The sequence below is a fragment of the Watersipora subatra genome, chromosome 2, assembly GCF_963576615.1.
Source record: "Watersipora subatra chromosome 2, tzWatSuba1.1, whole genome shotgun sequence".
NCBI classification, from domain to species: Eukaryota; Metazoa; Bryozoa; class Gymnolaemata; order Cheilostomatida; family Watersiporidae; genus Watersipora; species Watersipora subatra.
Genome location: NC_088709.1, coordinates 6,119,659 through 6,135,553, shown reverse-complemented (window position 1 = coordinate 6,135,553; position 15,895 = coordinate 6,119,659). Strand labels below are relative to the sequence as shown.

Genomic DNA, 15,895 nt, shown 5'->3' with positions numbered 1-15,895 from the left:
ATATTATTGCTTCACACTTTTTTAAGCAAAGAATGAAGTTTTAGCAATAACCTTTTATTTATGTTTTCACGAGAACCATGTGGATGCCTTAAAAGGACCCTATAACACGCTTTGAAACTCGTTTCTGTTGAAACTTCTGACAATGTTGAGCAATCAGCTTAACTCCATAGAAACTACTGGCATCTCAACTAATGAACATCAATATTTGACTAGCCCTCATTATTTAATATATACACGCATTGTGTACGTGTAATCTCTGGCACTGACAACATAAAAGCTAATTAAAATATTTCATAATGGTTTTTTATCTCTTTAATTAAAGCCTGCAAATAGCAACAACCTATGTCAGCTAACATCGCTGTCTTGTTATCTCGTGGAGTTAAGTCACTAATGTTATATGATGTTGAATGATTTTTTATGAGTACACAAAGTCCTGCCTACATCAACTGATAAGAAGGAATAAAGCCCTAGTTCAGTGTCAGCCATTTTGTGATCATTTCAGCAGATGGCTCAAACATTACAGTTTTCATACGTTATGTGTTTCACATTTTTGTCGATTATAAGAGCACAAAGCAATAAGGTAGAAAACAAGTTTTATTTTAATGTTGTCCAGTAATACGGATAGTTGCAATAGAGTAATACGGATAGTTGCAATAGAGTGATACGGATAGTTGCAATAGAGTGATACGGATAGTTGCAATAGAGTGATACGGATAGTTGCAATAGAGTGATACGGATAGTTGCAATAGAGTGATATGGATAGTTGCAATAGAGTGATACGGATAGTTGCAATAGAGTAATACGGATAGTTGCAATAGAGTGATACGGATAGTTGCAATAGAGCAATGAATCACTGTCAGAACAGGAGTTATTGCTTTGTATCTGTCTAAGATTAACCTTCCTCATGAACATTTCAGTAAAGTATTTACTTAAATAAGTTTTAAAATTATTGATTTTTGTAATTTCTGTAAGCAGCTAATTTTATTAAATGCCATTTTTGCTAACAAATGCGCAAAAATATTCTAACATTTCAGTAAAATTTATATTACGATAACTCTGTGTATATACACACTGCTAGTTAATTTAGACACAAACTGTCCAATAACAACCTGATAAAGATTTAATAGCAGTTTACTTTAGTAACAATGCTGAGCTGACCAATCAGCTGTTAGATAACATCCTGTAGCTCTTAGCATATTAAGACATTTCACTCCGGAACAACATTTTGTTTTTTCAAGATTACTAGTGAACAATGTGTTCAGTGATGTCCAAAGCTTTAATTGCTGTAGTTGTTTACCAGGCAAAAGGCTCTAACAAATCTTATCGCACATTAGTACAAAAATTTGAAGATGCAAACTGCACAAAGGGAAATTAGTAATTGTTCATGATTAAACGCTGTCATTTCTGATTGGTTGTTATCCCACATCGCGCTAGACCAATTCAGCATATCAAGTCTGAGTATTTTTCAGTTATTCTGCTGGTTTCTGTTCAGTCGGTAATCACTATTTAGTCTGAATGGTGACCAACTTGTTCTTTTATGCGAAATTTATCCAATTATCAAAAGGAATAATTATCTTGTTGGTTAGCCCCTAATCATTTGGATATGTCACTAGCTTTTAGGCATAGACCACCTGCTCACCCTGCAGCCGCCATTCAAAACTGCCTTTATAAATAATGGGAAACAGTCCCAACATCGACAAGTCCGAACCTAGACAAGTCTCAATCTCGACAGAGGTTGGTCCGAATCTAGACAAAGGTTGGTCCGAACATCGACAAAGGCTGATGCAGTTTTACAATAATTTAATCTTCAACAAATAATCAATGTCTTTTTGCAGTTCTATCCTCACTTCAAAAAATAAAAATCAAAGCTACTCACTGAAGTTTAGATTTCAAATAAAACATTTTGCTAGCATAACAGTCAACCATATTTACGATTGTTACTTGTTTTAGCATTCATTCTATATTTAGGTTGGGCAAAATATTGTTAGGCTTACATAAGCTGGGGAGTGCTGCATCAAATGGATCACAAGATATTTTTGCGCAAATAAATCTTTTACATATAAATCGCTCATTTACTATGAAAATAGTAGATGGTAAAATTGTAAAACTGCTGTCGAGATTGGGCCAACCGTTGTCGATATACAAACTCGTCGAGTTTCAAACCAGTCGAGGTTCGGACTATAAACCATAAATAATACATCTTAGAATTAGTTTCAATTGCTAGTAAGTTATCCTTCTGCAGGTAATTTGCTTAGTCAACCCGCCTCAATAGAAGGGTATGCATACAGACAGTTCAGTACCTAAAGAGTTCCTGCAGAGCTTTCAACGTCATAAAATAACTTTTGGTATTTTCAAGAGAGCCTTGTTGAAAAATCTCTCTGTCAGAAAGTCTTTTTATGCACTCATGTGAATGTATTGTGAGAGATTGAGAAACATCAGTATGAGATACACATTTTCTTCCAGTGCATGAATGCTTGCTGTTTTTTCATAAGGACCAATCAGGCACATTTTTTATGTGTAATACTAATGCTGCCTGCTATTAACCAGTTACATAGCCCTGAGGCACTATACATAAGTGTTGCAAGCGTTTAAGGTGCCTACAAAAAAGCTGAAAACTGGTTTAACACAAATAAGAGCACTCACCATTTAAAGTAAAATGGAGTCACTTGTTTGTGTCTCTTTGCTGGTCTGCCTACTGTTTTGGCATGCTAGGTCCTTACCTGAGCAGCCTTTAGAAAAGGTTGAGGAACAGGTCCAGAAACTCCGAGATTTGCAGAGAGAAAGTGAAGAAAGGTTTGAGCAAATACAAGAAGAGATAGGCAAACTGCTACACCTGGTGAGTGGGTATATACAGTAGTTCACTTCATTCTGACTCTCTCTCGCTTAACTTCATAAAAAAGCCACTGTCAGTTTAGATCAAATTTCATTCGAAATGTCAAGAGAACACTTTTTACATTAGTTTAGGTCATTATACTATATGGTGTTCTGCAGGTAGACTTAAGGTGTACTGCAAGTAGACTTGAGGTGTACTGCAGGTAGACTTAAAGTGTACTGTAGGTAGACTTAAGGTGTACTGCAGATAGACTCAAAGTGTACTGCAGGTAGACTTAAAGTGTACTGCAGGAGACTTAAGTTTTACTACCGGTAGACTTAAGATGTACTGTAGATAAAATTAAAGTGTACTGCAGGTAGACTTAAGGTGTACTGTAGAGAGTCTAAAGATTATAAGAACTTAGCTGTTTCAACCACTGATCTTAATTTTAGAGGGCAATTACATTTTTTTGCGACTTAAAGGTGAACTTACAAAATTTTTTTAGTAGCGCAGGTAAATGGTGGGAGTAACTATGACTCTCTCACTAATCCTTGTGATACCTGCTAGAGCAATGGAGTTGATCCTGGGAGTGGCGCCTCAGGGGACCTGCCTCAGTAACCCAACCGATAAAGAGAGGCGTACTCTTTGTGTGGGAGGGGATGACGATAAATGGTGTCAGGTTTGACGTGCTGTATATGTGCTGAGGCTTGGCGACTGTATAGGTTTTGGTGTGGGACCTGGCTGCCCACGCTGGCTGGCCTTGTCCTGCATCAAATGGGTTTGGCGCACCAGCAGCGTTATCCTCCGAGGGACCTAGGAAAAGGGAGACCTTTGGCCGTATACCTCTGGACTTTCCTCCCCCGCCTTCTTTTGCAGTGGGTGGTAAACTGCAAATAGCGATGAGAGACTTAGTGCGGAGCGCGTTTGTGCCCCTCCACCCTTTGCTGAGCTGCCTAGCTCACATTCAGTGTGGGTGTATGGCAGCTCCCTGTGGTTCACCACAGTGAGTCATTGGAATCTGGTGGTGATGTGGTAAGCCATTGGTAGAGCGCTGGGCAGTGACCCCAACACATGCAGTATTTCGTGGGGGCCGTGGGATGATAGTGCCGAGCCTCACCCGGAGTATTAGAGTACGGTGGGCGGCTAGTATCACGGCTGTGGGCGCGCAACCACATCTGGCCCTGCTTATCCTTGCAGGTGTAGTTTTACGAGGTAAACTGTGGGTGTTCGATATTTCTCTTGATGTACTGCAGGTAGACTTGAGGTGTTCTGCATATAGACTAAAGGTGTACTGCAGGTAGATTTGAAGTGTACTGCAGGTAGACTTAAGGTGTACTGTAGAGAATCTAAAGATGATAAGAATTTAGCTGTTCTAATCGCTGATCTTAAATTTAGAGGACAAATATATTTTTGTGCGACTTAAAGGTGAGCCTACAAAAATTTTTTAGTAGCTTGATTTTATTAAAGAGTATTGGTATTTTTGTATCATTTGCAATTTATGTTGTTGTTTGAGGTGATCTGACTGCCAGGATCTTTTAAGATTAAAATAGATAGACTTTGATTGTGATTAAAATTGCTCAGATCAAGCGAACATGCGATTATGGCACCTGTAGTTGCAAACAGACCGACATGACATAATAGAGGGGCGTAATGCTACAGCTTGAGCGTAATAACCAATATCAACTACCACAACAATAACCACTAGTGACACTATTTTGCACAATTCTTTCTTTTGGGTGTTTGAAACACAATCAAGTTTTGTCGATTTTAATCTCCAAATATTCTGCAGTCAGATCGCCTCAAACATCAAAAAGAATTGCAAATGATAGAAACATACCAACACTTTCTGATAAAATGTATAACAATTTTATGCAAATTTAAAAATAATCAGTTTTTTTAAGTAGGATGATTATGGAGTAAAAAAGACAAGTAATTTTATTTTTTTTATTTTCCGAGACAGATGTCAGGTAAAGAAATGAAAGAGAACCGTGTGAAAAGACGAGAGATAATCAGCAGCTTGCCTTATGGTAAGTGGATTATGCAATCACGGTAGATTTACACATTGATTTACATGTGCTCTAAGGTGTATACATCATCTACTTACTCTTATACATTGTGTATATAGATAATGTTAATAAGCGAGCTTAAAAACAGATGCCAAGAATACAAACCGTAAAACCCGGTACCTGAGGGAGTGAGTGTCCCAATCGTCAGAGTTACACCCTAATTTGAAGTCCCTAAGATCTAAATCCATTTTGTCATATTCAGATTCGTCTGTACATATAGTGGTTTATAATCTGATTTGAAAAATTTTGTGCCTTTTGATGAAAGATGAGAAGACTCTTCAGAAACACTGTAAGATGTAATAACAGCCATTGTTATGGCGACCATTATCTTATAGCTTATTATAGCTATTATTATTGTTATCAAAATCTGTTTTTAATTCCAAAGCTTCACAGTTTTGTTTTAAAGTTTCCTTTAAAGATTGCTCATGATAATAAAATTTTGAAAGCGACATCATCGAAATAATTTATAACTGTATCTGGCTAATATGTTTTTCTTACGCTTTTGTTGAGCTCGATCTGATACTGCGACGTATATGAAAAACAGTTTAGCAAAAATGCTGAGGCCAACAGCATTAATGTCACTCTGCCTGAATGAGCGTGCAAAATATAGGCGACATTAGCATTGCTCTCCTTGCAGACAGGTTTCCTTCTGCCCAAAATTCTGATGAACTAGACAAAAAATACAGCACCACCCTGTATTTGAATGTCACCTTCTAATAAAGCGTCACTATAGAGAAAGGGTTGAAAGATTTAATGACAGTACTCAAATAAAAATTTTACGGTTCATTTCAACAAAAAGACATACATGTTTTGCAAGAATCTTGCCAGTTTTTTAAGCTGTAGATAATGTGTAAGATGTCTGTGATGACATAATTGCTTCATGAAGCTTTCGATTAGAACCTTGCAGAAGTTCTGTGACAGTAAATCATGTACCAGCAGCTCTTCAGATCAGCCGCATGATGGCTGGTTCTAGCATACTATCTGTTTTAGGTGACTTGAAGCATTTCAGAGGAGCAGATGGGAAAGATGGTAAGTTTATACATGTACAAGGAATTAAGCCTAATATTAACAGTATGTACTTTCAATGATTTATATCCGTTTAATCTGAGTTACTATGTTCTTTTTTTACCCTGCTTTTCTTTATCTGGCAGGTAAGGATGGAGCACCAGGACCAGTAGGCCCTCCTGGACCTCGTGGCCTACCAGGCACCTCTGCACCTACTCAAGGTGGTTCTGTGTACACCAGATGGGGGCGAACAATGTGTGGGAACAATTCTGAACTTTTGTATAGAGGTATACACATGAACAAAAATCTAATTCCCATACACATGTGCTAAGATCTTTGCTTAAGGCTTGACTGTATATCTCAAACCCCATATGGACTACATGTTGAGAGTTTTTGTACCTACTACAAACCCTTTTATAGCATATGTTGCATGACAAGGTAGGGTACAAACCATCACACTGTATATGCTGTAAAACATGAGTTTTCAATATTCATGGTCAGGTTTCATGAGTGGTACCAAGTACCAAAATTCTGGTGGCGGAGTCAACTACCAGTGCTTACCTCTTGACCCAGAATTCAGCAAATCCTTCACAGGGAATTGGCAGGGTACTGCAATAGCGGGCGTGGAATATGAGACAAAGAACTATGGGGTGTTTGATGGAGCGGCCCATGATCAGAATGTTCCGTGTGCTAGGTGCTACACTAAGGAGAGGCCTGCTGTAGTAATGGTGCCAGCCATGAGGAGCTGTGCTGAAGGATGGAGTATGGAGTATGAAGGTGTGAATATCTTATTGTTACATTGACTGATTACAGGGGTGATCCCTGAGGTATAAGCCTTAGACGACATTAGTACAAGGCCCTGTTAGTTTGTGTCTGTTTAGAGGACATCGGTGTGAAGGTCTGGCCACACATACTGATTTTTTTGTTGGTTCTGATCGAAATCACACAACGAACAAAAAACAAAGAATTATTTGGCCGAAATTTGCAGAATTATTTGAGCTGTGCAGGCACACCGAAATCGTTAACGAAATGCTTTTAGTTGGCTAAACAAATTATTAGCGATCACAATTTTAGCAGATTTTGTAATTTATATAGTCAGAGGCACACAACATGACACACAAGAAATTTACTAACGTGACTTGGCGTAGTGAATACGATTCAACTGACTTGATTGCGCTAAAGATGGCAACTCGTTTTAAAACGGAACTTTTGCTACTAAAAAGGAAACTGTTATTATTAAAAGAAAACAATTTGTAACCATGATGTCCGAAGGATTAAGAACCAACAATAGCGCAATCTAGTCAGTCGTATGGTATGTACTATGTTGAATTGCACTGGTACTTTTATTGTGTGCCGTAAAACGTGTCTCGGACTAGACCAATCATGCAAGCTACTAGAATTGTGCTCGCTATTAACTTGTTTAGCAAATTAAAAGCGTTTTGTCAACAATTTTGGTGTGCATGCACAGCTCAATTATCACTTCCATGAATTTCGGCCGAACATTTCTGTGTTTGTTGTCCATTTCGTGATTTTGGTTAGACAAACAAAGAAACTGGTATGTGCGGCCCTAAGTTTATTTTGCATCTGATTGGCTAGGTAAGTTAATGGTCGGCTAACTTTATAAAAAAAACAGTAAACTCATAAGCTCAACATATTTTTTCATTACAGTAAACTATGAATGAATAATTTGGAATGAACTGGAGCAAGTAACTTAATAGGCCAATATACAGCCAGTACAGGTGTTATTGGTCTACATACAACCAGCATAGGTGTTATTGGTCTATATACAGCTAGTGCAGGTGTTATTAGTCTATATACAGCCGGTACAGGTGTTATTGGTCTATATACAGCCTGTGTAGGTGTTATTAGTCTATATAAAGCCAGTGATGGTGCTATTGGTCTATATAATATGCGTGCAGGTGTTATTGGTCTATATGCAGCCAGTGCAGGTGTTATTAGTCTATATACAGCCAGTTCAAGTGTTATTGGTCTATATACAGCTAGTGCAGGTGTTATTAGTCTATATGCAGCCAGTACAGGTGTTATTGGTCTAAATACAGCCAGTTCAGGTGTTATTGGTCTATATACAGCCATTACAGGTGTTATTGAAAAATGGTGTTATCAGGTGAAATATTGCAGAGGAAAGATGTGCATGCCCTACCTCCATAGCCGTTGGCACTAAAAATAGAATGCCCATTACCAAGCAATACATGTACATGTAGCTCTGTTAGATATCAGCCATTGTAGCCAAATACAAAATGGTGCTTTTAGACTTCTTTTGTGCATGGGGGTGCACACTAGGTACACATAAGAATACACATAATGATACTCACAAGGGTCTACATGTACATATGCATGAGATGCACATGAGATGCACATGATGTACCCATGTAGGTACACATAAAGGTACACATCGGCTGCACATGAGGTACACATAAGCGTATGCATGAAAAAACACATATGATGCGTTTGGATTGTTATTAAGTACTTTTAACTACTTAAAGAGAATGACGGAGGTTTTACCTTGTTTGTGGTACAGGAGGCTACACAGTAACTGAGTTGGTGGGCTCTAACGATGATATATAAATAAAGCATTATAAATTATGTAAGGTTTTTAGGCTAGGACAATTGAACACTCGTCTTATAACAAATGAGTTTGGCATAAACCTAAATGTTTTATTAGAATTCACTCCATGGGCTATATATAGAGTAATTACCGTATTGATCACACGTCCCTGAAGGTAGAGGATAACTCCAAGTTTAAAAAAAGTTTAACTCCAAGTTTAAGGTTTTGTTTCATCTCATAGCATGATACAAATGCCTATCACCCACTAAATGCTGTGATGGGTATTTCTTTCAATATTTTGTCAGGGTATGCGTAGGGAGATTGAAACCAACCTAAATCTTGTTACTTACATCTTGTTTAAACAGTGACTATTAATCAGACTTGCACGGGAGAGCATGTAAAACCTGGTTGACACTGTATGTTGGAATTGTCTCCTCAGTGATTATTCGTCAACTATGTGCACAGTAAACCGTCTGGTGATTGGCTGCTGCGGATTGCTTAATCTAAATCCCCTTTATGATCGGTGCTGTGGGATTAGTACTTCATTTTTTTCAGATATCAAACTATGTAATGAAAGCACTACCTCGTGGACTAAATACTGATGTACACATGAATAGGTGTGTGATAGTATAAACTATATACTGATGTACACATGAATAGGTTTGTCATACTATGAACTATATACTGATGCACACATGAATAGATGTGTGATAGTATGAACTATATACTGATGTACACACAAATAGGTTTGTCATTGTATGAACTATATACTGATGTACACATGAATAGGTTTGTCATAGTATGAACATTGTTATCATAGGTGATCACAGATGTATTGTGAGATTAACGCCAAGATGCTGTGATACAGTGTGAACCAGCCTTAAGGGATGCCTTATTTTTGTTCGTTGCACGTTCAGAGGTTTTACCATTTATGCTTATAATTTTGCAACCAAACATTTAAAATTCCCAAAAATTATATTTCTCCGAAGGTTCCAAAAGGCTTTATACTATAGACAAAGATTGGGGAAAAAATGCGTCATCGTTTTTTTAAATACCTTTGCTACGGGTACCCAAGTTATAAATTGACATGATAAGCTGACATTTTGAGCACAACTTTCAGCAAGGTGCTTCTCTGAATGATCAGCAAACTGAATTTTTTTACAGAAAAATCTGTTTACTTTCAGACAGTTTTCCCTTGCTGTGAGGTCATCAGCAGGTTAAAATCTTATCATTCAGACACAGTTCTATTTTAATTTTGCCCTGTTCACACCTCTGCTCTTACTTGCTAGTATCTAATTATACATAATTTATACATATATTTAATTATATATTTAATTAAGAAGGAATTTGAAGTATAAAATAAATGGCATTAACCTATTTCAAAAATTTATGGAAATTTTCTATGAAAATATAAGTCTCCATCGTAGATGCAGTAATTACAAGAATGCAGTTTTCTATGTTTATGAATGTAAAGACTTATTACCAATAAACTGGCAGAAGTATCTATCATAAACATGACACATTATCTGTCAGCTAACTGAACTATTTCAGGACTTTAAAACTACAGGAATAATTCATTTTGCAGGTTACCTCATGTCAGAATACTACAGGAGTACCAGCCCATCAACATTTGAGTGTGTAGATAAAAGTCCAGAGTACATTTTCGGAGAAGAAAGCAATACAGATGGAAGTGGAATATATTTTGTTGGCATAGAATGTAGTCAGGGTGGACAATGTCCACCATATGTGGGAGATACACCTCTAACTTGTGTGGTCTGCTCTAGATGATTTCTCTAAACTGTATTGGCTATTTGAACCAAGTGGAACTTACCTTTCCTATTGTGTTGCTATGACTACATTCATCGCATGAAGTTCCTATTGCTTTTTCCTATAAGCTACAATTTTTTCTGTGTTCTCCTGTATTCCAGATTTCTAAAATGCATATCATTATTACGTGTTTTACTCATTCAGGTTTTACTCAATAAGGTAAAGCCCACACCTATTTTCTTATTTACTCATTGTAATGCATCTGTGGGCACCTAGAAAAGAACAACAAGATATGATATCTCAAAATATAAGCTGCTTTATAGCTTAAAGCTTGCTAAAGTTTAACAGCTTCTGGTCCAAAGACTATACATTAAAAGTGGGTTAATTTATTAGAAAGATTAAATGTAATTTGTACGAAAGCTAAAGTATGTTTAAAAATATATGTTCTATAAATAGAATAATATATAAGCCTACAAACAAGAATTCTCTCTTTCCGAGCATATCACAGAGATATAATTTTGGTAGTGTGAAAAGTATAACGACGCAAACAAACATAATTACATGTATTCTTTTACTCCAGCAAATGCCCTAAGTGATTTGTTTGGAATGGCAGCAAACAGTATTTACCTCATGACCAAACAGCATTTATTGATCAGCTTATCAACATAATTGGGTCTACAACCAACATAAGTTCTCTCTAACCTGATCAATGATTCAACGGCATAACTGGACAGATTTTTGGTAAAAGTGTTTCAACTTATCACTTTTTTGGGCATTTGAATTTTTCAGAAATGTATAAAATAGTTCACAGGTTTTTTATGTTGAGTAGTAAGGCAAATGTCTTACTTTAAATGCTAGAATAAGCAACCAAAAAGGTGCATAGCCCACAAACAAGGAGATATAACAATTTCAATTTTTCAATACACGATACTGCATAATACTGCCAGGAAAGAATCAGAACCAAAGATAAAGCTAGTTTACAGGTAGAATACTGCACCAAGTCTCTGCGAACTAATAAAATTAAGGAAAGTTAGTAAAATTCTTAAAAATAGTTTCTATGCTGTAATGAACCAATTTTACATTCCTCAGTGGTGAATATAAAACTTGTTGATTCAATATGGCTATCAGCGGATCAGATCAAGTACCCAGCAATAACCATGCATAATTGATAAATAACAAAACCTTATTAAAACAATTTTAAAATTAATGTTTGAATGAATATCTTTTAATATAACATACGTAAGTGAAGCATTGATGGCCTATGAATGTTGACTGCACTTGCCATTGGCTAATCAGCAGCTGCTTCACTTGCCATTGGCTAATCAGCAGCTGCTTCACTTGCCATTGGCTAATCAGCAGCTGCTTGAACCAATAAAATACTTGATCATGATTAGGCAAGTAGTCAAACAAGGAGAGCAGGACATACTCTAAGGCACACATTCAGTTGAAGAACCTTTAGTTTGACAACTCTCATAAAAAGTGAAAATGGAGAAGCTAATTTCTCTCATCTTGCTCATCACTTCTGTAACGTTCTCCTCTATTGTGGTCGGAACCCCTAAGAACAGGACTGCTTCTAAATCAAAGAATCCAAGTTTAGAAGCAAGACTTTCCCAAATCGAAAATGAAATTGCGCATTTAGTTGAGGTAAGTAAAACAAACGGTAAGTTAGATTGAAAGGGTGTAATAGTCGAAAGTAGGAAATGCTAATAAAATAACTGCTACATCAGAATATAAGTAAACCAGAATACAAAGGCCAGCGTTAGTTTTAGATATTTGCTGTTTGTCATCAAATACCTAAGAATTTACTTTACTCCTCCAGCTATGAACGATAAAGCTGTGTTTTCATTGTTTGCAGTCGTTGAAGAATATTCAGGAAAAAGACGATGAGCTACATGCTGTCAAAAGGCGTGAGATAATAGATGGCGCTTCAGTATCAAGTTTACCATTTGGTGAGTCTGCTTTGTACATACCTAGCAGTAGCAGTGTATATAGTGTGTCTATGACATTTACTCATTTATAAATAGCAAAACCTCTATGCATATTTATATACAGTATATATGTATATATGATATATGTACGTACAGTATATATGTAGTGCATACATGCTATATATTATATATATATACAGTATCTATTTTCACACACAAAAAAAAAATTGTTTCCTCACCCCGGATACCCCGTATGGGTGGTAAATTCTGCTCTAACTCGGGTCTCCTACCAGAGACCTGGGAGTTTGAGCACTCGTCTCAAGATCTTAGCTGTTCCCAATAGCGCACTTTTCTGCAACTCACCTGAGTTGATTGTTGTTGGTATTTGGGCAAGCCACATTTTATGCGCCGGTGTTATTGCGCCCAGTGCCCCAATCACTACTGGGATTACGGTTGTTCTTACATTCCAGCATTTTTCAATTTCTTCTCCAAGAGGGAGATATTTTTCTACCTTTTCTTTTTCTTTGCTGGCTATATTGTAGTCATTGGGTACTGCTATATCTATTATAGTAGCCCTCTTGTTCTCCTTGTCTACCACCACTATATCTGGTTGGTTTGCTAGGACATGCTTGTCAGTTTGGATGTAGAAGTCCCAGAGGATCTTAGCGCGGTCATTTTCATTGACCTTACCAGGAGCTTCCCACCAGTGTTGTGGTTTATTGAGGCCATACTCATCACATAGACTTCTATACACAATACCTGCGACGTGATTATGCCGCTCAGTGTATGCGTTCCCTGCTAGCTGTCTGCATCCACTGATGATGTGTTGGATGGTCTCAGGTGCATCTTTGCACAGTCTGCATCTAGGATCGTCTCTAGTGTGATAGATTTTCGTTTGGAGTTGCCTTGTTGGGAGCACTTGCTCCTGGGCTGCCATGATTAGCGACTCTGTATTGGCCGTTAGGTTTCCTTTGTTCAGCCACATATATGTCTGGTGAAGATTGCCAACTTTAGATATTTGTTGGTGGTAAGCACCATGAAGAGGTTTCGTATGCCAGTCAATTTCCTCATCATCAGGGCATAGGTCCGTTGTGAGAGCAGCCGATTGAAATTCAGCTAGCAACTTATCTGAGATGGCCATGGAGGCTGCATATGCTTTGATGCTTCGCTCCTCCTCTTTCACTGTCTGCTGTACACTTTTGAGTCCCCTACCGCCATCTTTCCTATCAAGATACAATCTAATAGTATCAGATTTTGGGTGGATATATATATATATATATCCACCCAATGTGGATATATATATATCCACATATATATATATATATATATATATATATATATATATATATATATATATATATACATATATATATATATATATACTAAATATTATAGATATATACTATATATCATTATAAATGCATACTTTCTATATATCATATACACATGGATGCATAAAAAATATATATGATATCATTTATGTATGATAGTGAGTATACATTAATGTAAATATAAATTTATTAAAAAATTTTTAAAAATTTATTTTAAATTTAAAAATTTAAAATTTTTAAAGAATAACTGATATAATAGTAATAAAAAGGAAATATATAATATATATAATGGTATATTATTTTTAAATTATATATATAATATATAGCCTATGCATATGTATAACTACTTTTCATTAATATATAAATATATATACGGTATATTACCTTTTTATTATATAAATATATATAAATACATAGCTGCTATCACTGTATCTAAACATAAACTACACTAATACAAAAGTACATATAGTATCTACATGTCTACCATATACCCCCATAGCAATGTACACGCAACATGTACTGCTATATATCTATATAGAAATGCACATAAAAATGCACTATTAATATGTTTATATGTAGCAGTGTACACATTACATGCACTAGTATGTATGTATACATAGATGTACATATAATATATACAAAACTATATGTACATAGTAAGGTACAAGTGACATGTACTTAGCAAGTATCGTTCAATCATATATCGACAGTATAATAATATATAGAGTATTTAGTGACAACTTGGTAGACAATATGAAATCTAAATATGAATACGCAAAATAATTGCATATGGTAAAAATAAAAAAGAGTAAAAATACTTTGATATTGTAGCGCTAAGTATGTCAAGCTGCATAAGTATAAAATTGACCTTATGCAGATATGAACTTACACTAGTGCTATAATTGATAGTAAAATAATGTAGAAACAATATATTGAATAAAATGTCATAATAAAACAACAGTAATACATTACACAATCTATCATAATAAAACAATAATAACATATTACATAATATTTTATATTAAAAACACAATATTTTATTACATAATACATCATAATAAAATAAAAATTGTCTACTATATAATGTGTCATAGTACCGCAAAATTATATATTACATAATATATCACAATAAAAAAGTAATGTATTACACAACAATAATAAAGCTGTAATATATTAAATAATATACACATGTAGCCTCTTTGTATATTCAGGTTTGTTGTAGGTGACATGGGTGCACTAAAAGGATCTCCTGGAAAAGATGGTGAGTGGTTAAACACAGCTCATACTGTCAGCAGGTTTGTGTCTCATAGATGAATTGCAAAATGAAAACTTTTAAAACAACACTATAAACTATATGTACAAGGTTTACCCGGAGCACCTGGACCTGCTGGCCCTCGTGGACCGGCTGGACCTGCTGGACCTCCGGGAAAAGATGCCCAGTTACAAGGATTAGGAGGAGCCGTATACACGAAGTGGGGAAGAAACACATGTGGAAAGGCTGAGCTTGTCTACAAAGGTCAGTGATTTACAATGTAACGATAACAAAACAATACATAGGCCGCACCTTTGTATAGGCCACAGAACTCAGGACGGTGCTTTTTAACAAGCAACTTTGCAGCAACTTGGCAGCAACTTTGCTGTTTAAAACAGTGCCTAACAGATAACACCCACTAGCAACACCTTCTCTGTGATAAAGAGGCGTTATTAGTGTGTTGATAAAAGCCCACTCTGTCCGCTAGTGGCAGGGTTAAACGCATTTAGTTAAGAGATCATCAGATTAGAATAAATAATTTGAATCGGCAGCTTCTTGCCTTTGTATGGTGACTCTAACATCATACCAGTTTGCCAATTTGCAAATACAATACATATACACGTACATAATATATAGCAAATGACGAATTACTAAATTACCAAACTATTAAATTTTGCTGCAGCGTGGCGCTTCGCAAATAGTGGAGGCCTTCCTTTGGTTGGGCACGAGGTTCCATCAACTGGGTGCATTTGAGTTCATAGAACAGGATTTTTTATTTTTTAGTTTTGATATTTTCACTGTTCTAGAATAAAGTGTGATTGCACTTATACAGCATTCTATTCTACTTACCGTACTTTTCGGACTACTAGCCGCTATTTCTTTTTGATGGTTTGAGCCATGCGGCTTATATAAGGGTGCGGCTATTCAGTTTTTTTTTCCACTGCTAGGGTTCATTAAAAGGTGCGCCTTTAGAGGTGAAAAAAAAACGAAATGCCTAATGGTATTGTTCCGTTAGACACTAGGTTAAAAAACGTTGGTTAATATGAAACAGTGCCGTTAGGTACTGTTCCGTTTTAAACAAGAAAGTTGCTGCCACGTTACAAAGCACCGTCCTGAGTTCTGTGGCCTATACAAAGGTGCGGCCTAAGTATTGTTTTATTATTGTTTT

At 36.2% G+C, this 15,895-nt stretch overlaps 1 protein-coding gene across 1 annotated transcript; it reads left to right on the top strand.

The window, feature by feature from the left end:
* The first annotated feature begins 4,772 nt into the window (after positions 1 to 4,772).
* Positions 4,773 to 10,237, top strand: LOC137387896 (short-chain collagen C4-like). The gene is made up of 5 exons (XM_068074409.1): positions 4,773 to 4,839; positions 5,800 to 5,907; positions 6,030 to 6,170; positions 6,385 to 6,660; positions 10,035 to 10,237. The coding sequence occupies exons 1-5, from the start codon at positions 4,773 to 4,775 to the stop codon at positions 10,235 to 10,237; spliced, it is 795 nt and encodes a 264-aa protein (XP_067930510.1).
* Positions 10,238 to 15,895: the final 5,658 nt, after the last annotated feature.